This window comes from Convolutriloba macropyga, chromosome 3 (assembly GCF_964194025.1).
Source record: "Convolutriloba macropyga chromosome 3, txConMacr16.3, whole genome shotgun sequence".
In the NCBI taxonomy this organism is placed as follows: domain Eukaryota; kingdom Metazoa; phylum Xenacoelomorpha; order Acoela; family Convolutidae; genus Convolutriloba; species Convolutriloba macropyga.
The window spans coordinates 15,900,491-15,926,373 of record NC_134470.1 but is presented as its reverse complement, the minus strand read 5'-3'; the positions used below and the strand labels follow the sequence as shown (position 1 = coordinate 15,926,373).

Sequence of the window (25,883 nt, the reverse complement as noted above, 5' to 3'; positions counted from 1 at the left end):
CTCCCTCTCTATAGAACAAAATCCTTCTTGTTCCCTGCTACTTCACTTTTTTTAACAATGTGTTGAACTAAGGTCATTTGATGTATTATTTGTTCAGTTTGTCTAGTAACGATTCATTATTTCATTGTTGAAGTGTCTCAAATACTAAACTGTAACAGGTTAATCAATAAAAATTGATTTTGAATACATCCTTTTTGACAACAAATTTGTCCTTTCTCTTGCCAGTCTATTGTTTTACACAGGGCTTTGTGGTCGAATTTACACACCAAGCTAAACAAATAAAAACAAAATCCGTGAATGGGGTTGCATCTTTGTTGATTAAATGGAAATCATGCTTTACCTGTTTTGTTTCAGGTTTGCTTGTCTTTGTGTTGGGAATGACAGAGACTTGGGATTAAACAAAGAGTCTGGGACAGAATAAAAGGATGAATCAAACAAGAGCTTTTCGATCAACGTTTGGGAGCCAGCGAGTGAATTGGGAAACGAAAGCGAGGGAGTCTTATTGTGTCTTTACTTGTTTGTCTGTGTTTGTGTGCATTTCTTGTCATTGTTTATCAAGTAGGGGCAAAACAAAAAGTAAACAAAAACAATGGAGAGAGTGATTGTTCACACAAAGGTGTGCACAGACATCACAAAAAACGAAGCAGTCATCTTACGATTGATCACTTTACAATTATCATTCTGATCGCAAGTTAGTGTTCTACTTGTTATTGTATCACTACTGGGCTATTCAGGATTATTTGTTCATTCTCAGACGAGGTGCTTTTGTGTGGGAATGGGACAGCGGGCACTTTCAGTTTGAGCCCCCCACTTCCACTGTGAGAGTTCAGAGAGAGTGAGAGAGGAAAAGAGAGGGAGCTGAAGATTGGGAAAGAGGAACGCGTGAACAAAAGTGAGCAAGACATTCAGACGTCGGTTGGTTCAGAAATCGTCAGTCCAACAAATCGAGCAGAGTGAAAATCGCTACGTAGTAGAATAATAGGAATAATTATTAAGTGGTTACAGCGAAGGGGTGGAGAGGAAGAGGGGAGGGGGGGGGGGGGGGGGTTGTACTTTTATGTAGTGTGGGGTTATAGATGGTAATGAATGCTGTTTATAGGTTGGTGTGGGGTTTGGTAGGTACGAGGAGGGTTGCATGATGTGATGAGATTGGGATGGGGTTAAAGGGGGAGGGGGGTAGGGGATGAATTGGGGGTGATGGTTTGATGGTTCATTGTGTGATTTAACTCTTTAGAGCAGGCCGGCTTTGTTAAAGCTATTGAGATGATATTGAATGATGTATTATGTGCAATTCATACAAAACAATGCAGCCGTGTAATGTGCGCTTTGTTCCGACAATCTCATCTCTTTTCAGCCCCAATCTCTATTTCTCTCTCTTCTCTTTTTTGTCTCTCTCCTCTCTGCCATAACTCTTCAATTCACATCCGCGGAGCCATCACGAGTAGATTTCACACATACATACGTACACGTACACACACACATACATACTTGCAGATACTTACGCGTACATTCCACATTATATTGTTCGACAGTTGGTCTCAATCTCTTCATAAACGGTCATTTGAAGAATTTAACGAAGAGTTTGAACTTGGATCCTGTTATTATGATGACTGCAACTTTTCAGTTGTCAGAGGTCGCTTGCTCTTAATCGCACAGACATTTTAGTGAAAATATTGTCACTAATTATCGTTACTAGTTATCTAAATTCTGAAACCTTGGGGGGGGGGGGGGCGTTTTCGCTGTTTGTCGGTCGAAAATTTACTTCAGATCGTTCATATGGCATCGTAGCTGATGATATCTGAAGTTATGGTTCAGGATACACGATAATAAACCCCGAACTGTCAATTTATTCTTCCAATTCCTAGCCATAACGGGCGAGGCTTTGAACATTAAGAATTTGCGGGAAAAACTCGAACCAAACAGTACAACTGATCAACTATATTTCTTCAACTAAGAAATGTGATCTGTGCTGTGATAAGAAGTCTTCATATTTATCTCTTGCCCTGCTATTCTTGCCAGATTACTCAAATGCAAATCAAACTCCTCAGCACCGGCAAATTTCCACATGAAAACGATGAAATTGGTAAGTTTTTTTTTTTTTTAATATTTTAGTATTAATTTAAATATCCTTTTAAATATCATTTTTGCAAAGTAATAAGCATGGTTATAATACTCACGGCTAAAAAATATGAATCTTTTTTTGCAAATGATTATAAAGTAATTTATAAATTATTACAAATTATCCCTTATTTTTCGAATTGCTTAGGTGGTTAAGCTCTATATCAGAGTTACTGCTGGTGTAGGTTATGTTTAGTGTCCTTTTTTCAACGTCACCGGCATTTTTCACCCACCTCTTTACCATGTTTTGATTTTCTCACTTTACAAGCCCCCATCCTTTCAACATACGTGAGTTTTTAAATAACATTACAAAAAAACTATACAGAGTTTTAGTGAGATCATGTTTTCACTGTATAGTGTTCGTAATTTGGTCTGATCTGAAACTTCGAGCATTTAATTTGGATGTTTTAAAGAACAACATGCGACATCATATTCACATAGGGGACATCAACTGAGTTTGCTATCATAAATATGAACGTTTCCTGCCTTATAGAACCAAAATTTCATATCGTAAATTATACTTAAAACATGCATCCTGTGTTTTAACTTTTAAGTTCAGACAATCAATTTTCCAGGCCCCATGGAATCTAAACCCTGCGTACCTATAAGGCCAGTTTTGTTGTTTTTGTCGATATGTTTGGAATTTGATCAATTTGCAAAATTTCATCCCTACCTCAGTTACCAATCCCCGATTATAAATTGTAATTAGTTATAATTACCCGGCCTGGATGCAAACTAACGTGGACCAATTATAACATATCTCCTACGTCCTATAACGTAAAGTGTGGTTTATAACTATAAGGCTACGGGACTAGAGCCACTAGGCGTATTATAGGCGATAATACTCTGGTTAATGACAACTCTAAGAGGATGCTTGGTTAGGTAACTGGCAATTTGACAAAATAATTATAAATAATAGCCCTAATTATCAAACATGGCTCCTGTGCAACCCCAACCTGGGAGTCTATTCCTTAAATTCCTGCCTGGCTAGCTTGTTTTTGTTTTGGATGATAGCGAGAGAGATTTGATTAGATAGCATTCCTGAGAGTTGGGTTGCCTAGACGAAAACAAAGTTTAAAGATTCTAGATGCGATAAAAGCCTGTGTACACCTCGTGCGCTTTGATCATGTGGAGCTCAGTCAAAAATTCTAAGATAGCAACGAGATAACGGAACTATCATTGTACTAACATTTTGTGTCCGATTTGGTACTTTAGGCTTCAAGGCGAGGCTTTCTGGCGCAATTTTAAAATACTCATTAGCAATTTTTGAAAAGCCGAAAGTCTGCAATGCCAGAAGTTCCCAAACAGATGACCAGATTTTGCCTAGAAGTCACTTTAAAGTTTTGGTTGTGCATCTTGAATCACTACTTGTTTTTAGACAAACTTCAGAAGTTTTCAGCGACTGCAAGCAGGGTCACGTAAACAATACGTAATAAATTCTACTAAATCAAATCTGACGAAGTTTTTCCACATACACGACAAATACTTTAAAAACACAGTGACTTAGAGTGCAACTCATACAGTGAAACACAGTTAGATGTAAATAAAAGATTTTTGAGGTCGATTAAAAAAATCTGAAACTTGACTTATTTATTTCAAAACCATTTTTTAGACGTTGAATTCTGATACTTTCTGAAGCTACGTTTTTCCTCAGAAACATTGCATATGCAAAAATAATGATTTTTGACTATTTTTAATTGACTATTTTAGTTATCAATTGCACAGCTGCAAATTACATAAATTAATTTAATTGAAATCAAAGTTCCAAAGAATTTTCGTCAATTGCTCTGCAAAAAAGAACGACGACATCTACCAAAATATGAGAACTCATAATGTTAACTTTGTTCTTCGTTAAGAATGTGTATACAATGAAGAAATGAGCCTCAAGATGATGTCTTCAGAATGGGAAAGTTTTGGCTTGAGTTTTGGTTTTTATTCTTTAGTTTTTTTTTAATTTTTTTTCGCATTATGTCTATTTTTCATTAACATATTTACATCTAAAAAGTTTCAACTCAACAAACCAAAAAAAATTCGAATCAGTTTTAAATAATACTGAGAACCAGAAAACACTTTTGTGTAAATTAGATATTTTTCTGCAAATAAGAATTATACATTTGATTCATGAACCTAGAAGCAACAAAATGCGCATCAAACAGCAATAATAAACCATAGAAAACTATTGTGAAGCTAATATTTGATTATGAAGCAGAAGTTTTTACTTTTTACTCAATCAATAGAGGTATAGAGTTTTGCCACACGTTAAAAGTGCATTTTCTGCTGTTTTGTTAAATCTTATAATCGAAAAAAAGATTGTTTCATTTGATCTTTTAGCTTTGTAGTGATAAAATGAGAACTGAAACAACAAGATCTTGAAAGCAAAGGAGAAATCATTTTAATATTGTGTCAAAAATGCTGAAGTACTTGATCTGGATTCCGTTTCTATGAGCTCCAAATTTATTTTTGGTTATTTTTAAACTTCAGAAAAAATGTTGTTTTTTTATCTGCATAATTGTCCTTGTTCATTTTATTATTCAAAATAATAATAAAATTAAAAGCGATTAAACGCTTTCAATTTTAATTTTTCTCATGCAATAAAGAAAAATGCAAATGATATCCGTCGAATGCTCTCAAGTTGAGACACAAACAAAAAACAATGAAACACTGCAAAAAAAACAGTTTTTTCGTGTGTCGTTTTGACTTTGATTATATGCCATATTGACGTTTTCTATTTTTTGTTCTGCTCATGTTTCCGATCAGGAAATTTTTCTTAGAGTAAAGCTGATTCATTTCCGTAACAAATGGTTATCCTGCAACGTCTTCTAAGATCTTGCAAGATATCGTTTGAGCTCTAAAAAATCTTGCAAGAAAACTGGTCAACTTTTAAAAAGTTATGCAAGATAACAGGTCAAAATGTAAGAATCATGCAAGATAGCTGTTCAATTTGCAAGAGTTATGCAAAATAACAAGTCAACTAGCCGGAATCATGCAACATAACCAGATATTGCATGATTCCGTCTAGTTGACCTGATATTTTGCATAACTCTTGCAAATTGAACAGCTATCTTGCATGATTCTTACATTTTGACCTGTTATCTTGCATAACTTTTTAAAAGTTGACCAGTTTTCTTGCACGATTTCTTAGAGCTCAAGCGATATCTTGCAAAATCTTAGAAGATTTTGCAGGATAACCATTTGTTAATCAAACTTACTCCCATTTGGGTCTACTAAGAGCTAGAGAATGTCTACTGGAGGTCTACTGGGGGTAGAGAAAGTGAAATTTAAGGCTGCGAAGGTTTCTATGTCTTGAGTTTAAGAAGAAGTCTGATTAGTTTTTGTTGGTGGTTGTTTTGTGGGGTGTGGGTGATTGATGTTTATAGTTTAGAATACATCACTTCAAGTCGCTCTCAAGCTGTTCAATACGTGTCTAGATGACTGGCGAGGTTTCGAAGTTTGATGTGCATAATTGCACATAGTCTGAATTAATTTGACGTTTTGAACTCGAATGTGTGTTTTGCTCCAGTCTTATTGTTTTTGTTACGGCTATTAATTTCTGCTGGAATAGCAATATTATTGGTATAATTTAACTAATCAAACTAGATAATTTACGTTTCACGCAAGACAGCTGAGACTTAGTTGATGGTTAGCGAAGACAGAAAAGGGCGGAGATTGGTGATTAGTTATAATAAGTTAGTAATAATTAACATCTAGTTTGTAGATGAATGGCACTGCATGTTGAGTTGAGATGATTTTTAGCCCAAAGGCACTTTTAAGTTGAGGCTTCAATCTTCTCCGCACAATAGGCCAGCCACGGAGGAGATAGTAATAGTTGTGATAACTTCTTTCGCGTATCTATTTATTATATCTAACTATTTATATCTAAAAACAAAACAGCAGCAAACTTTCTGCTTATTGTGTATACTCTCTGCTCGCTGGTCTAATCAGTACCTCGCGGTTACTAATCGTGGGGGGCCAGTTATGAGAGCTAATACTGAAAAGACTTGTTTTTATCCTCAGATTCATAAATACGTATATTATATAATTTGACTATGCTAATTTTTTTTACTATATCTACAACACTACAATAATAGATGGTGAGTTATATGTAATAAACGGCGAACAGCTGCAGTGTGTAAAGATGGTCCGAAAAAGAAGACTAAATAATAAGTTGGTATTGTTGGTTGTTTGAGTACATATTGGAAGATTGTTGTGAGCCAATCGTAGATATAATCACATTTAATATCGCAGTCAAGTCTTTTTAGAGCGGTCATTTACTTTCGCCTCTTGACTCTCTGATAGTTTGTGTTTTTCACTCTAGCATAAGAATCAAAGTACTGCTCAAGTAGAGAATTGTAATGCCGGTCGTATATGATAATATTAATATTATCATAATATTACGGCATTTTAGTACAAAAATCGCATTTTTTCACGTTTAATAAACTTTATTACAATATGATAGTTTTGGTTTGCCATTTTGTTGATATATGATAATTCGATGTCCATTCTCAATCAATATACTTTATGGTTTGGTTTTTGTAGATATATGGCTATATGAGTATAGTATACGTGTATATTATGGTATTATCTGTGGTTATGTATGTGTGTATGAGTTATAGAGAGTGAAGTTAAGCGGTTATAAAATTGATGTAAATCAGTTAATTAGTCGCAGTTGATTAATATTCAATTATCAATTAATTGCTGAGCTGTTTGTATTTAACCGAGCATGCTTTCGGTTGGCCCCCCTTTCATTCAAAAATCGTGTAAATTACACGCAGTCAATAGAGATTCTCGCCTAAGCGTTTAAGTACCCTATTCAGTTATATTGCTCAACCGTACATAAACAAAAATTAAACAATTAAAAAACAAAACAATTCAACTAAACAGCTACCAAACAAACAAACATTGACAAAAAATAGACCAACCCTTCCATTCAATTTCATACCTCGACACTCTTATACACACACCAATTCATTCCATTATTTTGTCTCATCTTTTTGTTCTAACAACAATAAAATTATTAGGGAGGAATTCTTCAATTCAAACAAATTAATACTTTCTTTATTTCACTATTATTCCCCTTTCAGTTTATACACACCACTTACGAAAAAAGAGCGAAATTGGAGCTACCAATAGAATCTTTTTAATTTCAAAAACAGTTAAAAACACTTCCTTTTTATATTTATTGATCCCAGTTCCCGGCCGCCTTTTGCCATTTTGCTCCACTCTGATTGGCTAATCCCTTTCAACCAATAGCAATTGAGGAAACTGCCTTGAAAAATTATCAAAAAACTATTCTCACCTCATCCAACATAAATCTACTCTACTCTATAGAAAAAAGCTCCCAAAATTGTTCAACAAAATCCAATTATTCAGTTTCGCTTTGAAATTTAATTTCCAGTTTTTCTTTAATCTAGTTGCAATCTTTCGATTCTTTCTTGTAAAATTGTCCAAGTTTCATTCCTTTTGCAAGCTCAAATTCCGATCTCATCTGTATTTAAACAAATTCCTAAATTTTGCCGTCTTATACGAAGCAGTCCGAAAAATCAATCAAAACAAATTGTAGAACTAGTGACATATCTGTCATTTTTCTTACCAATCGAAAACAGAAACTTCGAAAAATTTGAGTCGAAATTCAAGATGATGTCAATGGATTACGGACACGGAGCCCCCCACCCGGGTCATAACCACGGTCATAACCAAGTCATGAACAGTCATAACCAAATGCCAGTTCGCCCAAACGAGTGTTACGAGGATGAAGAAGATGAGGGCCTCCGATCTCCGATATCAGAAGACGAACCAGAAAGCTTGGACGATCTTAGCCAACAGGGTAACAATAACACTGCCGCAAACCCCAACGGTGCCCAAAACCCGAACGCCCAGAATGGCCAGGGCAAGCCGAACAACACTGCCGCAAATGATCGGGTCAAAAGGCCTATGAACGCTTTCATGGTGTGGTCGCGTGGACAGAGACGCAAAATGGCTCAAGAAAACCCAAAAATGCACAATTCCGAAATTTCCAAAAGACTAGGAGCGGAGTGGAAATTATTAACTGAAGCCGAGAAACGACCGTTCATAGATGAAGCAAAACGACTAAGAGCTGTACATCTTAAAGAACATCCAGATTACAAATACCGACCCAGAAGGAAAACCAAAACTTTGATGAAGAGGGATAAATTTGGTCACGTTGGGCTTCCCGGAAGCATAATTGGACCAAACGGAGCGCCTCCAGTTCAGAGGACAGTCGCACAAGGTATAGATCCCTACGGACATATGAATGGATACATGTCGAATGCGGCAGCCGCACATTACATAATGCCAGACCATCTAGCAATGCATGCTGCTTATGGACAACACCCCGCTTTGCCACCTTCGCCCACAAACGCACTCGGAAACCCAAATCACTTCCAGACCCGCTACGACCAGATGGCAGCCTCGCTCTACTTACAACCACCAAACGCCGTCTCAGCAGCCCAGGTGGCCGCGTCTAATTACACGAACCCAGTATCAGCCCAGACGGGTTATAACTCAATGTACAATCAACACGTAGCTTCAAACGCAGCCGCAGCAGCTGCAATTCACCACCCTCACCACATTCAACAGGTATCTCCGGTTAGTCTTAAGTTGGAACACAACTCCCCCACATCTGCCAACCCCCATCAACAGCAACAAACCTCCCCCAACGACTGGCAACGCGCCGCAGCAGCGGCCGCAGCCGCTGGTAAGATGAACTACCCAGGAACCGAGCTTCGAGACATGATATCAATGTACCTTCCTCCTGGAGCGGATTCAACCGCTGTTGATCAACAAAGACAATTGTTGACCGCGCATTTGCAACAACAGCAACAGCAACAACAAACTCAACAACAGCAACAGCAGCAGCAACAACAACAGCAACCCGGCCACCACCAAGTGCACCCGGGTCAACCGGGAAACAACGCGGCGGTTGCGGCTTCTGCGGCACACCACTACATGCATCATATGAACCCTCACGCGCCGGCTCCACTGCCTTTAGCCCATATGTAAATTGCAAATATTCAGACTAACATATTAATAATCCCCAAAACAGAAATCAAAAGACAAACCACCAACAAACAGACTTAATCGTAGTTTGACGACAATAGACTCGCGGAAACCGAGACCTCAGTTATCCATGCTCCAAGCCAAGAAACTTCAGACAGTTTGGAAGAAATGAAACGGTGTTCAGAATGCCTTCTAGAACTCTCTAGAATGTTGAAGAAGACAAATAGAAGTAGAATCGGGACAGGCAGTGCCTCGCGTGAACAGAAAACTCTATTTGGTGAACAAAATAATGCAATGTAATAAACTCTGTTGTTAAAACTATCTTTCTCTTTCTTTCCTCTGTTTCTTTCCTCCTCCTAATTCGTTTAGCCCGCAGTTATATCATTTTTATAAAATTATTTCATGGTTTATGTTTTTAGTTTTCTATCAGAGAAAATAAACCGTTCAAAAATCAAACTTCTTTTCACATGAACAACATACTTAGTTTAATCTGTTCAGCAGTAATACATCAGAGCAAAAAGGTGTTCAGGTTGTTCTAGTTTTCGATCAGATAGTTCACTTACTGTGCGGTAGACGTTATCACAATAGGCTTAAAGTTCAAATGAGCTATTGCAAAGAATACAGAGCTAGGGACTTTAACCTACCAAATTTCTACTCAAAAGTGTGTTTGTCGCCATAACTGCAAAAGATTTTTCTACAAATGCAAAAATCCATTGAGAGATAAATTTCAGATTATAGTTTTATTAATCATAATATTTCTAGAATGTTGATCAAATTTCACTCGGTTGATTTTAGAAAAACTGTATGAAGGATAGGATAACAACTAGCAAGAAAACAATTAGTTCCATGAAAAACAAAGGTTAGATCTTATCATAATCGGGGCTGTATCCAGAATATATCCGAATTGTCCACAACCTCGAAAATGATAAAGTAAACCAATCGCTGTGTTATCGCTCTTGGTTTACCGATTAGTGCGTATAAGTCTCAGTTAAATTACTAATGTGGTTAAATAAGTTATTAATTCACCAAGTTATGTATACAGTTAGAAAACCAGGTCCAATCTAATAATATTTAAAATATGAAGCTATAATATTGAACATCTATAAAAGGCTCTTCGTTCTCAAATCAGCGGGGATAGCTGGAACTTATGAGCTATACTAAGTTTGGCTTACCAGTTTAGTTTCAGGACGGTCGGATTAGATTTTAGAAAAAAAACTAAAGTTTAGTCTGAGAGTTTGTTTGTGAGGAGAATGTGCGGAAGTAAGTAGAGTTTTACAAGTCAAAAATTTGGCTATTTTTTAACAGTTTTTCTGCCAACTGATTTTCAGGATTCTCGGTGTGTTCTGTTTTTTCAATTCAGAGATTTCTCTCTCTCCACTTCGTTTCGAGAGAGAACCATCTGCGCCACGTCAGATGGTTGACGACATCTGACGTTGCGGGATGAAAATAACACACCATTTGGTGATTCAGTATTTATTCACCAAGTTTGCTGTTTGTTTTAAGTGGCAGTTGGTTCTCCAGTAGCTGCTTCTTTTATGTTTGTGGTAGAAAGTACCATATGGTGCAAGAACCACGGAGCCAAAGTTTTCAAGTGTGACTCAATTCTAACTCAACTTTTTGTGACCTTGGAAGGTTTTAAAAGTGAACTAGAAAGGTGTTTCTACGGTTACAGCTCACCCCGAGTTTAAGAACGAAGAAAGATTTACTACATCAGTTGTACATGATCGGCATTAAAAAGTATTAGTGAACATTTAAAATATAAACCATCACCTTGAGTATACCAAATTTTTAGTTTTCGCTCTGAGCCATTTTTCGTTTAAGTTTTTTGGACTTGTTCTTTGCTTCTTCTAGTTTTTGTTCTAGCTGACGATTTTTCTTCTCTAATACTGCTATCTGCTGCTCAGCTTTTCTTGCTTTTGCAGATAGTTCGAGATTTGTTGTGGCGTACGACCTTGCAAGCTTGACCGTGTTATCTTCGCCCTGGCATCTGAGGCGATTCGATATCAAATATTGACGGCGCCAATAATCGCTGCTTGCCGAGCCGGTCGTTTTCCTTTGCAATTTCAGCTGTTCTAATTGGAGTTGTAAATCTTCTACCTCTAGTTCTCGTTGGAAAAGTTGTTGCCGGAATGTAGAGTTTTCTGTTATGAGGGCTGCATTTGTTAACTCATATTGCCCGTTCTCTTCATCAGGGAAGGCTGTTATTGCTTCATAAGGAGCTTTTATGTACGTGCATAGATTTTTGTTGTACAGAATGTAGCTCCTATTTTTCACATCGCGATCTTTTATCCTCCACACGTTCTTTGAGCTTGGGAGGGGGAATACGTTAATTACTGGAACCTCTGAAACAGGAACTTCATGCATGGTTTTTAGACATTTGTTGGTTATTGTTGTCTTCCCTTCTACTCTAAAACTGTTTAATTCCGGTTTGAGGCTGTACTTTAAATTATTCACGAATCTGGGGTTTTCGGTATTCAGCTGATCCTCTCTAACTTTTTGTGTTTCCAAGCATAATTTTATGTTTCTGTGATCTTGTTCGGTTAGGAGGTCGTCAATATTGGAGAGTCGGATTGCTCTTCCACTGTGGTCTGGCATTGTTGCCGTTGCAGACTCGTGGTGAATATTCCAATTTGTTATTGGGTCGTATCCTTCGGGTTGACAGTTGGACATCTTCTTTGCTGGGTGTTGGACTAACTCGTTTGGTGCTGAAGTTGAGGGACTAGAGAAGAGTTTAACGCTGAAAGTTAATTTTTAGCTAAATGCTTTTTGTTATTATAAACTAGCTGGTGGTCTTATTATTTGCTAAATGCAATCCCACCACGGTAAAAGAAAGAATTAGAAGGAACCAAAGACTATTACCCAAAGAATGAGCTCTAATTCTTCCGCAAAGAAAAATAGGAAGGCATGAATCAGAGCGTGCAAAATGAGGAGTATTAGGGGTAGAATCATGATGAAAGAAAGAAATGAAACCAGAGCGGTATAAGCGGACATTTTTATTTTTTTAAGCCGTAGTGGTGTTGCGGGCATAAGGAATAATCGTTAACACCAATTTTCCGTTGTTTTGTATTGTTCCGAGAGGAAAAAAAAATTATCGCTAAACCTGCTATTCTTAGGAATTTTGCTCAAGCTAAATAGTTTTGTTGCATACAGGACATGACGGACTATTTGAAATGCAAATATTACAGAAACTATAGTTAGGGTGCGATAAAAGATGAGTTGAATGATTTAAAGATAACTGGGTTTTGATCATATAGCATAAGTCGCATTGATAATAAAAAACAATGGGAAAGGGGTACATTTTGTTTTACACAGTGGGCAATGTGTATTTCTTTTATTTGCTATCAATTCTCGATAACAGCTAAAACATACAAAATGGTCTTGATCACCGTTTGTGGGGTGAAGTTTTTCAAAACGCTTACAAATCTTAAAACAAATTGGACATACGATTCCAGTGGGTGTATTGATCAAAGGTTGGAAAGGGGTTGTGTTTTTATTTCCCATCTTAAATGGCTTGAATGTTTTACTTACCAGGTTGGGTTTAACTCCAAGGATTGTCGGGGCTAATCGGGTAGTTACACACAGGACAGGATTTGAGGGTCTTGATACATTCTGTGCAAAAAATGTGGTCTTTGTGGGTCTTGAAATGGCTAAGGTAAGTTTCGGCTACCTCCTTCTTGGTTTGTCCACAAAGATCGCTACGGAAATAGTAACTATAACTGGATGTGTATATTGGCTGGTTGCAAACGGGGCAATTGGGGTGGTCTCAATATTCAAATAACTGTTGTCGACAAGGGATGCAAGCAAAATGAGGGGGCTGATTTTTGGAATTTGCGTGCATTTTCTTAAATTTCTTGCAGGATGTGTAACAAATGGGGCATTCAACAACATTTTCGTCAGTAAGAGAGGATTTGGGAAAGAACCAATTATTTACACAACTTAGAATAGCAGACATAATTTTAAAGTGTTATTTAAAAAAGGCTGCGGATAGTAATTGGAAAAGTGTCCTTCAAATCGACAAGGCACAGGAAGAATTTCCACTGCGTGTCGTTGGGGCGTACTTTAAGGTTTCCCTTTTGGCTTGTTTCCTGATCTTCGTAATAAACAATGATACATGGTTCTACATCTTGAAGGCCAGGGCAAATAAGATCGAAGGATTTCTGGAGATACGTGATTCTAACTAAACGTTCTTTATTAAAAAAATACATTTTTGCGTTCAAAAGGAGAAAAAAGGAATCGAAGTAAACAGAGGGTCAGATTTTATCAAGATTAAATGGAAGTGTGGTGGAGACAGATGTTGACAAGGTAAGAAAAAAGTACCAAAAGGGGGAAGTTGGCAGGACTGTAACGTATCCGTCTTCCCAGGAGTCTAAATATTCAAAATAGATTATCAACGTAGGTACTAGTGTGTTATTGTCTACTTTTGTGAAAGATCTCTGAAAAAATTGTATCTGTACTAACTTATTCTGATACGGTAGTATCATTTCTTATCAACAATCTTTAATTTAGGATTAAGGATTCTGAGTCTAGCGATTTTGGAACACATGGGGCGTTCTCCATAATGAAGAAAAAGTAATTCCAATATGGTGATGTTGGATAAACTGACATTTGCCAAGAATCATTGGAGTCAATTTCTTGAACGTCGATTATTATGAAGGGAGTTAGGAGGGGGTATGATTCAAAAGTGCGCTGGAAGCGTGCAATCTCCACTAATTTTCCGTTCAGAAGGAACATTTTTGGGAATTAGTTACCTATTATAAGTCATCAAGGTTGTCCGGCCAAAAAGTGGGATTTAGATTAGCGAGAAATACAAAGAAATGCCAGTGATTAGAGTTTGGTGTCAGGGTTATAAATCCTGTCTCGCAAGTGTCCCAGTAGTCGAACTCGACTATTAGTTGAGGGGTCAATATATTATTTTCTGAAGAAAATGTTCTGGAAAAGCCGACTATTGACACCAATTGACCCTTATAAAGGAAGTGCATTAGTTGAGCTTAATTTTTTTACAAAAAATATTTGGTATAAAGCAATCTTGTATAAAACTGGAGAGACTATCACTATTAAGACGCAATCAAGTATACTATGATATGGTTCCGGAAAAAAATTGTTTTTAAATTTCAGTGTTATGATTAATAAAATTATAAAAACAAAATCTAAAAAGGAAGTATAAACGCACACAAATTCGATATCGTAGAATACGAAATTAATAACTATAACAGTTGTTACAATGGCTATAGTCATATACATGTAAAATTGAAATAGGCTTAAATTGTCGTATAAAATCATTCTAAAGATAAATTTTTATAAATATCCGTAAATCGGATTGATCTTGTCCGCGTAGTAGTCAAAGTCTACTCCGATGTCAATGAATGTTATGCTAAAGTCAATAAACGCTCTTAAAAGCTTAAAATAATTAGGGTTACTGGGATAAACAATTATATCTAAAAGATCTTTGAAATGAAATGAAGCTACTCTAATATGAATAATACTGTGAAGCAAAGGCAGGTGAGAAAATATTATCTGTCCTGTATATCCTTCAAAACGAATGAACAATTGATTTGGTTGTCGAATAAACAATGGTTTCATAATTGAAGGGAAGTCATCACCTAAACAAAGATATAAGTGTTTTTTTTTAATTAATTTATTTATTTATTTATTTATTTTTTTTTATTAAGTTATGGAGGGGCAATAACGTTTCCCGTTATTTGCGGAACAGGAGGGTAAAGTTTTTTGTTTTCATCTATTTTGGTTTCAATTAGAGCGTAATTTTGTTGGGTTGAACTATACTCATGATAGTTTTCTTCATCGATATTATAGTTTGAGCTTACTCTTCTTTGTCGTGATGGTGCGGATGGTGTAGGTTTTCCTTCGGAAAAGATTGAAGTGAAAACAGAAAGTACAAATAAGTTGTATGTTGCTCCTAAGAGAATTTTCCAAAACCCTATGGTTCTGTTTGACATTTTGTGAATTTCGAAAGCTCTTAGCATTGTGGTAATCACGTCAAGTATTAACTTTATGCATAGGAAAACTGCAAAATAAATACCAAGTTTTTCCAGATAATACGTTATTATACCAAATGTTCCCGTAAATTGTGTCACGAAGTAGTTCGGGGACAGTAGGGAATCGAGATAAATTTGACGATTTATTCCCATTGCTGAGGAATAGATATCTTTCTCACTGTAGTCAATTTCCCTCGAACTTAGAACTTCATGTGAAATTTTTTGAAGTACTGATTTGGAAGCGGAACTGTGCAGAATGTTGTCCCAAAAATCTTTTAATTGGTTAGGAGTATAGATACCTGCGCGTTGGGATTCATAGCCAACTGAATTTATGATATGGCCAATTGAAAGCGGTGAGAACAAGAAAGGAGTTTTGAATGGAACAGGGGCAGGCATCAAATGGTACCAAGATTTTTCATTATCTAGCTCAAGTTGGTAGGCATTTTTATAACCTCCAACGCATTTTACTTCATTGGCAAAAGGAAATGTTTGCCTAGTAATAGGATCGACGAACATTGTTCGATCATTATAATGAATAGGAATACGATCGTAGCAGCGTTCGAGAACTTTTAATGGCGAGTTTTTCTTTGGGCAGTGGTATAGCCAACCGATGCTACCGTCCGTGTCCAGAAACATAGACCGGTTGCCTGTTAGCATATAACCAGCTAGCCTATTGTTTTGAAGGGCTAACATTAAAATCGCTTGTTTTTGAGTTCTATCAAGTTCGCACTGATTCATAATAACATTACGCCAGGATTGCTTGATCCTCAAATAGTTGTGATAAATAATGTAATCCAGCTTAGCGGCTAAGTGAACCTCATAATCTAGCTCGTCTTCACCTACATGGGCCCAGGGTGTACGTGAAGGAGAGTGATGAGGGTCATCTTTTACCTTTCTAGTGTACCCGTTCCAACTCAGTTCTGTACCGGATGCTACCGTAACTTTGTGATAACTATGTTCACTTTTTGAATCATTATGTTTGCCAGTCCTCATATTAAAGCCACCTGAATAAGAAACAAAAAGAGACTCCAAATTAGTTTTGTACAAAGGTTCTGGTTTACCGCACAATGTTTCAGATTGGTCTAAGACTCGCAACTTAATATCCATTTGGGCAGGTTTATGGGTTCCTGGACCTGTATACGGAACTTCTGATTTTTCGTCGCTAACAATAAAGTACTTAGGATTTCCGGCTTCAATGTCATGTTTTATCATTTTGGCATCTTGGGTAAATTTTTTGAAAACAAGACAATTCTCGGGAATGTCCCAAGAGTATGCAAATGGATCTAAAGATGTGGAATCACATCCTCCTTCGTGCAATGCACACGGCAGTTTCTGCCCTTGGGTGTTGTAGACTGACTTGTCTTGAACATTAACTTCTAACGAAATTTCCTGCATTAGAGTTTCAAAAGAGTAATGGCTTATATCGCCACTATCGTCGCATGAGGTCGATGAATCGTCCTCGAGGTCGGCTCCATAGTTTTTGTATGAAATTTTCCTATTGTTTAGTTCAATTTCAATGTCAAATTTATCTTGAAAGTCGTTAACCGTAAGTTTTCCCGTTCCGTTCGCTTGTTTGCATTGTTCTGGTGAGACAATTAGATGATAGGTAATTAAGGGTGCGTCATGGACAATTGATGAATGAGAAAACATACCGCAGTGATATTTTAAAACATTCACACTAACGGAACACATAACAGCTTTTACGAATGTGCGATAAGACCGTTGATAAATAGTTTCTCTAACGTTGCGCATGTCAATGTTTTCAGGGCTGATACTACATGGCGCTACCTGGTTTAAAGAGTACTTTTTTTTTCTTTCATTTGAGAGCAATCATAATGTATAACTCGCAACTTGTGCGACACATCATTGAGCTCGTCTATTTTTTGGTCAAACTGTGAGGGAAAGCAGGAAATAAAAGAAATAAATTTTAAGATAAGTATAAAATTTTTAGGAATTTTAAGCATTTTAAGTTTGCTTACTTTATTTTAGAATTTATTTATTTATTTAAAATTTTTTTTTTTGGGTAGAGATGTCTGATTATCTCTAACTTTGGCTAATGTGAATTATAAAAGAAGTAAAAAAAAATAGGTAAAAATAAAGGTTTGTGACTTGGTCCAGTAATGTTGGACTTGTCTGTCCGTTACCTGAAACATATAAAACTAAGTGAAGCCAGCCTGATATCGGCTAGTCTGTTGTTTTCTTCTGTTTGACACTCTTCGTTTTTCCGCATTGTTACTTGGATTAGGCATAGTATTATTATGAGGGTTACTGGAACGCAATGGACTAAATTCTGGGTTAGTTTGGCGTATGATTTGCCCATGTGAATGTGGTGTTGAACTCCTTGTTCTTTCCCTAATCACTTCAATATTCCTATTAGTGAGATGTTCATTTACTGCGCCAGAGCAGCTTCCTTCTATGAAGCCTGAGTCAAAATTTGTTGGTGTTTTATCTAAATCAACAGGGGTTCGATCAAAGTCGGTGATAGGCCAGAATTCTGTTTGCATAGGAATTTGAAAGGAATATCTGTTGACAGGTGTGTTTAGTTTTTTTAGTTGGGAACTCCTCAAGTTTTCGTAGAAGGTTTCTAAGGAATCGTTATTGATACCATATTCAACTGTTAGATCTGGAAGTGTCTCTTCTGCCGGGTAGTATTCAACAAGATGATTTCTATGCGCAACCTTTCTAACCCTTTTGTCGTTATCAAGCTCTATTTCGTAATTCACGTTTGTAATTTTCTTTACTACCGTATATGGGCCTGACCTGAGCTCTTGGAGTTTTTTTGATTTGCCTAATTCTATGCTGTGGTTTTCCATCAGAACCTTTTGTCCAATTTCTAGTTGTTTACCCAATTTGTGTTTATTTCGATGTTTATGGCCTTTGCGTTGTGAGCTAGGCTGTGTTTATAAGTGCTATTGTAAATTTGTTTAAATTGGTTTTCACGGCTTAGTAGTGAAGATTCTATTTTTGGCTTCAACAATTTGTCAATTTCTTTGTTGTCAGATTTTTGCAGTGTGTGTCTATGTAATGGTAGATCTTTACAGAAGTCAGAATTGCATGTGAGGTTTGAATTTCTTAATAATCCTAATTTTAGTGAGAGTGGAATTTGAGGTTTTTGACCAAAGATAATTTCATACGGTGAAATTCCTGTACTTGAGTTAGGTACTGTGTTGTGAGCAAAAGCAAACTTCGGGGCAAGTTCATCCCATTTTCCTCCGGCTTGTTCTAAAAACATCCTAAAATGTGCTCCTAAGTGTTTGTTTTGTATTTCAACTTTTCCATTCGTCCATGGTGAGAAGGCGGTTCTTGGGGCTGGAGTGATTCCTAGTTCGTGTATCCAACTAGTGAAGTTTTGATTCATAAACGCTGAACCTTTATCATAGACTAATTTTTGAGGTATCCCAAAAGACAGGATGAATTTTTCAAACGCTTTAATGGTGTCAAATGCGTCCGTAGACCTGAAGGGGTAAACTTGAATAAATCTCGAAAATGAATCTACAATCACCAGACAATGGTGTTTTCCATTTGACGGTGGGTTCAAAGGTCCTTTATGATCAATGTGTACCGTGTGGAAAGGAAATGGTATTGTGTCGGTCCATTTTTCTAAAGGTGCTTTGTATATATCTTTCCGTTTTTGTTTATTTTTTTGACAGTCAAGACAGCTGGCTATGAGGTGCTTAACCCATTTGTACATTCCGGGCCAGTGAAAAAAACGTCTTATGTTTGCAAGAGTTTTATCTAAACCAATGTGTCCTGCTAACACATCGTCGTGGGCCAAATCAAATGTTTTGATAAATAGGGAGATTGGTACACAAACTTTGATTAGTTCAGTGTTAGGACCGTCTGTCTGTTCTTTGATGCAGAGTAGGTTTCCAATTATGCATAAATTTTCAAAGTTATTGAGATAGTTTGTTATAGCTTTCGATTGGCGATTTTCAATGGTTTTCAGATCTTTGTTTTGACTTAGAAAAAACTTGCGTATTTGTTGTAATACTGGGTCTTTCAATTGTTCTTCACATAGGACTTCAGTGTTTAGATCAACATTTTTTGCAAAAGAAGTTAGTTTCAAGATCAATTCTTTAGCATCCATTTTTTCGTCAAGTTTTTTAGGGAATGGTGATTGTTTTGTTAAGGAAGTTTTATTTTGTTCCTCTTCTGCATTTTGTGCTGCAAAGATTTCAGCAAAAGTAAGAATTTTATGGTCTGGATCATCAATTACTTGGCAAAAATTTTCATTATTTGCTTCAATAATTGTATTTGAAGGAGAGTTTTTTTCGCTATTAGCCTCTCCTGAGTTTAAAAAGGAATTGTTAGAAGTTTTTTCCAATTCATTGGTCTCAATTTGAGTCGCTGTTTGTTTTTGATCGTTTAATTTTTTAAAATGATTAATTGCAGAACCTTGTGAGAAGTAGTCGACAAGATTTGTTACTCCACAAATTGTTGCTTTTCTTGGTTTATAACGTTCTTGTGTCAATTGGTCGTTTTTGAATGTATACTTTGCTAGACCTGTTTTGGTTTCTTTAAGTATTGGGTAAAAATCGTCGGCATTGCCTTTTTCGTTGTCATGGAGAACGAAGTATTTTTCCTCGTTTCCACTCTGGTCGTAGAACGAAATGTCTTTTGGTATTTTTTTGTGTTTTAGTTGATGTTTGTCAAGATCTTTCAGTTTTACGTTTCTACTTAGAATGTCGGGAAAAGCTAGATTCTTTCCTTCAGTCCAAATGATTTTTAGGTTTTGGAACTGTGAAATCACTAATTGGTATCTAAAAAAACGATGGGAGAGTTTCCCTCGTCTTCCCCATAAGTACATTAGTGGTTTGTGGTCCGTGTAAACATAAACAGGAAATGGCGAGCCAATTATGTAGTGCTCGTATGTTTGAAGTGCTGAAATTACACCACATAGTTCACGTGCGGTGGTACTCATTTTCTGCTCTTCTTTAGTGTAAATTCTGGAATTAAATGACACTATTCTCTTCCCTTCAGGAAATTCCTGTACTAGGATAGAGCCAACGCCAATTGAGGAGGCGTCTACGTGAACGTGAAAAGGATGTTTTGTGTCTGGTATAGCTAGTATGGTGTCCTCACTAATGCGGTCTTTTATACTTTGGAAAAGTTTTTCATGTTCCGCTGTCCATTCGAGCTTAGTTTCGGTTTTGGTTAAGTCGTAGAATGGTTTACAGTCTACATGCAAGTTTTTTATGTACATGCTGTAGAACTCTAAGCATCCTAGAACTCTCATTACATCACGTTTGTTTTCTGGAGATTTCAAGGCTTTGAGATCTGCTACCCTTTTCTTGACTGGTTGAATTCCTTCTTTGCCTACAATGTGGCCAAGGAACTGAACTTTTCTAAGAAAAAACTTAGTTTATTCGGGTTGCGCTTTTAAACCTGCTTTTCTTAATAATAAATGGTAGTTTTCAATAATTTCAAACATTTCGTTTTCAGTTTGAGCTTGCATGATAGTGTCGTCAATGTAAGTTATGGCTTGTTTTCGTTTTATTAGTGGTGCAAAATGAATAGTCATTATTCGGCTAAAGAAGTTAGGAAGACCACAAAGGCCGTAAAAACCTCTTTCAAATGTGTACTGTTTTGAACCAATTACAAAACTTACTAACTGTTTTGTCTCCTCGGTGAGGGGGACTTGATTGTAAGCTGAACACAAATCACTAGTAGTGAAGTAGTTCCCTTTGAGCTTAGTCAATAGGCTTCCTATTGGTTCTAGGGGCCATGAATATCTGCTGAGGTCAGTAATTGAATTTAGATAGCGTGCGTCAATTACGAGTTTTATGGTATTTCCTTTAGGGAGGATTATTATCGGGTTAATGAACTCGGAACCCATTTCGTTTTCGTTTCCCATTTCACGGATAATACCTGTTTTGCACAACTGATCCAAAAGAATTTCTAGTTTTTCTTGATAATGAAGGGGTACTTTGGATGGTCTTTGTTTTGACTACGTGACGTTGGGCAATAGTTTTACGTTGAAATTTTCTTTAATTTTTCCAACATCATATTTATGTTGTGAGTATACGTCTTTGTTATGAACTAGTGTTTCCAATAACTGTAACAGTTTTTCGTCAGAGATGTCTGATTGGCTAAAATCAAATTTTTTAAGGAAAGTTTGGTCTGTATCTGAAAATCGGCCAATTATTTCTGGTTTAAACTCAATGGGTCGCAAACTATCCTCTCTTTCACTGTGGGGTTTTAAATTTTTTAGATCGTCACTGAAATCAGTTTCTAATTCGTAATTGTCAGTAAAGTCTTGTTCACGCTTACGTTTTTCAGTTTTTTTCTGTTTATTAGTTTTGTGATTTGAAATAGTTTTTTCGGAGTTAGGTTTTATTATTGGAGAAACACAATTTTCACTTACATGAAAAACTTGATTCCAATCGGTCTCACTAGTCAAAAGATGGTCTATAAAAGCAAGATTGTCTACAACTGTAAAGTTTTTCTTTGGCTCAATCTGAATGTCCTCTAAGGTGTGACCTATTGGGCCTTTAGCAATGACAACCTTATTATTTTGCGGATTGTTTAACATTATAGGTAACTCCTTTTCCTTTTGGAAACATCTTACATTATAGGTATAAATACCTTTTTTCTGTAACTCTGATCCAATAATAAAGGATGTTCCTTTTCGGAAAAATTCGTTAGTGGGCTTTATGGTGATGACACGAGTTGTTTGGGGAGCTAGATGAAGTTGGATGTCCATAAAAACCGTTTTGTAGAGACTAACATAGGGGTAACTTTTAGTTTGATATCTGCTAAGTGAAATGAAAATGCCGGGATAAATTTTTAGTTCAATTTTTGGTGTTGAAATATCAATTGATTTTGTAGAGCTATCAAGAAAGTCCATTCACAAAATGTTTGGCTTACATCCGTCTTTGGCTGAAACCCATGTTTTTATTTTCACGTTGTATTTTCCTTCTATGTCGAATGATGAATTGAAAGTAATATATCCCAAGAGCTTTAGTTTTTCTCCGTTAACGGCTACAGTGTTAGTTTTTATTTTGACAAGATCTAATTTTTGTGTTTTGCATATTTCACTGTATGTATAGTAGTTAATAATAGAACTGGTTGCACCTGTATCAAGAAGGAACTGGGTTTCTAGACCGTTATTTTTATTCTTGTCTCCTACGGGTTGGTATAAGTTAATATAAATATGTTTGTTGATGATTTTATTAGTGTTATTAGTTTCAGAGGGTGACGGAGACTGGTCTAGTTTAAATTAGCATGATTGTTTTCATCATCGCTGAAATAGGAACTAGAGCTATTGTTCATGAAGTGCACTTTAGGACTTCGCTCTCGGCTATTATCTCGTGAGTTATAGCCACTGTTAGGTCTGTTACCTTGTCTATTTGAATCATTGCTTCGTTCGTTTGAATAATTTCTGTATCTCTGCTCACTGTTTGGTCTATCTCTGCTACTATTTCTATCAGACCTGTATGAATCTCTCTTATTTTGTCTATCTCGAGAGTCGTAACTACCTGACCGATGTCGGTTTGATGAAGTGTAATTGGATGGATGAGGAGAGTTATTCCTATAATTAGGAGTGTGTTGTCTGTTGTTTTCACTTGGATAATTATCTCTTCTTCGATCGTTATTGTTCGGGTAATGACTTTGCTGTCCTGGTGATCTACCTCGGTTTTGATGATGATTATCTGTAAACTTATCTCTGGTTTGTGGAGGCTGTTTGTTTTGTTCTTTATTTTCTTTGCGTTTGTAGCAGTATGCAATTGTGTGACCAGACTTTCGACAATATTTGCAAAATCTGGTTTGATTTTGGTTCGTTCGGGGGTTGTTGTTATTATATGTTGCGTTGATTTTGTGGTCTTTCATTAAACTTGTTAGTTCCCTGATCTGATTTTTTAGACCTTCAATTTCTAATTTGTTATCCATGCTGTTGGATGATGTACCAGTAAATTCACTGCTCACTGCAAAACTCAAATTTTTAGTCGATACATGATCTCTAAGTTGTTGCCAAGTGGCACCTACATTTTCGATTAGAAATTGATGTGCTTTCTGTTTTAGAGCGGGTGGTGTTAGTCCTCTAACAAAATATTCCATACTTTTTCCCTCTCTGAAGGCTTCATTGAAATCGGGATCCGGCCAACCTTTTTCTATTGTTTTGGTTAATCTGTGTATGTAACTTTTGATTAGCTCTTCTGGTTGTCTCCTTAAGTTTTCTACTTCAATCCGTTTTCTGTACTTATCCTTTTCATCTGTAAACCTGGCTATGAATTGCGTTCGGATGTCATTCCACGCTAATGCTGGATTCAATGATTCAAACCACTGCGCGGCGGGTCCTCGCAAAACCGAACCGAAAAGTGCTCTCTGCCTAGCATCATAAACTGCGGCTTGGTCAGGGTCAGCTGCTGGTCTAGTTCCGAGAGAGAATTGTATTTTTCTTATTATAAGGTTGATAAAGTCTTGTGCGTCCTCTGATGGGTCTAAACCGGTAAATTTTTCAAGTGCTATGTCGGGATATGCTACTACGTTTGCCATTTTTGATTAAAGTTAAGACCGTAAATTTTGTTTTAAAATTTTGTTTGTGTAATAATTTTTTTTTTGTGGTTTATGTGTATTGGGTTATATTGTTATAGCTGAATTAGAACGCGCTATTTTCTATGCGAAATCAGGCTTTGTTACCTATATATGTTCGACTATCCCCGTCTTCGGCCTATGCGTTGGTTCAAAAGAGAACCCGCAGCCTCACCCACTCAGGCCCCAGCTAAACTTACTAACAAAAGTGGGACCTCTAGCCTATAGGACTAGAGAACTGCATTGAGTGGATCGCATCATAATGTTCGGTGTGCAATGAACAATGCGTGAGGACAATTATCGAACTTGTGACTTACTTAGAAAGCCTGAAGACCTATAAATTTGAAGTGCTAACAGTACAAGGTGAAAAAAATTGTAGCACGTTTTAATTCAGCTAACTAGTAAAAGTTCTCTATATATATAAATATATATATATATATATATTTATTAATTAATTATAAATTAATTTATTAATTATAATTCAGAAGTGTTTTGGTTAATATTTGTAATATCTATTGTGTTGTATGAGGGTATTTCAATATTACTATTTGGAATCTTTAGTAAGTTTAGTATATTGAAGAATTCAGGGTTATTCCAAATGTACGTGATAAAAAAATTCGCAAAGGAAGTTGGCTCAAATTTGTAGAAAATTGCTAGGAAAGTGCTATTGTTTGTTATGAATCGTGTCACTTTGTCCGTTTTATTATTTGTTGTAACTGTGATATTCAGATGTTCAACGATTATGGTTTGCACATTGTCCATTAATTCATTTGTTAAAACCTAAGTTATCAAAAGATGAGAGGTGCTAGAATAGTAAACTTAAAATGAAAAAGCGACAAGGTTTATAAATCTAGAAGAGAGTTAACAATATCTAAGTTTGGTTAGAATCGATTAAAACAACTAACTTCTCTATTAGAAATATCCCACCTGGGTAAAAATAGTGTTAACAGAGTAAAGAAACTTTTGCCTGATTGGGTTGGACTGATAATTTATTCTTTTCGTTTCTGCTAGCAGTTGATTTCAATAAAAGCGGTGCAATTACGGTATACGCGCGTGCTATTTGTTAAAACCGAATTATCAGATAATTAAAAACAAAATATCAGGCGTGATTCTTTCCTCTGGTCGCACCAGTTATCATAATCGGGGCTGTATCCAGAATATATCCGAATTGTCCACAACCTCGAAAATGATAAAGTAAACCAATCGCTGTGTTATCGCTCTTGGTTTACCGATTAGTGCGTATAAGTCTCAGTTAAATTACTAATGTGGTTAAATAAGTTATTAATTCACCAAGTTATGTATACAGTTAGAAAACCCGTTCCAATCTAATAATATTTAAAATATAAAGCTATAATATTGAACATCTATAAAAGGCTCTTCGTTCTCAAATCAGCGGGGATAGCTGGAACTTATGAGCTATACTAAGTTTGGCTTACCAGTTTAGTTTCAGGACGGTCGGATTAGATTTTAGAAAAAAAAACTAAAGTTTAGTCTGAGAGTTTGTTTGTGAGGAGAATGTGCGGAAGTAAGTAGAGTTTTACAAGTCAAAAATTTGGCTATTTTTTAACAGTTTTTCTGCCAACTGATTTTCAGGATTCTCGGTGTGTTCTGTTTTTTCAATTCAGAGATTTCTCTCTCTCCACTTCGTTTCGAGAGAGAACCATCTGCGCCACGTCAGATGGTTGACGACATCTGACGTTGCGGGATGAAAATAACACACCATTTGGTGATTCAGTATTTATTCACCAAGTTTGCTGTTTGTTTTAAGTGGCAGTTGGTTCTCCAGTAGCTGCTTCTTTTATGTTTGTGGTAGAAAGTACCATATGGTGCAAGAACCACGGAGCCAAAGTTTTCAAGTGTGACTCAACTCTAACTCAACTTTTTGTGACCTTGGAAGGTTTTAAAAGTGAACTAGAAAGGTGTTTCTACGGTTACAATCTCAGTAAAGTTATTATATTACAGCAAAAAATTTGAAAATCGGTTGTAATTAATGACCATACTAAGCCATATCGCTATGCTTTTTATCCAGTCAACAATTAAAATTTAAGAAACTGACGTTTCAATAATCCCTATATAAAAATCTTAAGTTAGACATAATTAATAATTAGAATTATCCAATGGACCATTCTATCATCTCCAAAAATCATTTATTCAAAGACAAAAACCATCAGAATCAGAGCCCACTTTTATATAAAAAAAATAAAATGAATGCTGAAAAAAATT

General features: G+C 36.3%; 1 protein-coding gene and 1 pseudogene across 1 annotated transcript; both read left to right on the top strand.

The window, feature by feature from the left end:
* Nucleotides 1-1,250: 1,250 nt before the first annotated feature.
* The window catches only part of LOC142335995 (nitric oxide synthase-interacting protein pseudogene), a 52,795-nt pseudogene continuing 28,162 nt past the window's right edge, over nt 1,251-25,883 (top strand).
* Nucleotides 6,651-9,591, top strand: LOC142335993 (transcription factor Sox-3-like). Its single transcript, XM_075384431.1, has one exon. The coding sequence runs from the start codon at nt 7,753-7,755 to the stop codon at nt 9,136-9,138; it is 1,386 nt and encodes a 461-aa protein (XP_075240546.1). The 5' UTR covers nt 6,651-7,752; the 3' UTR covers nt 9,139-9,591.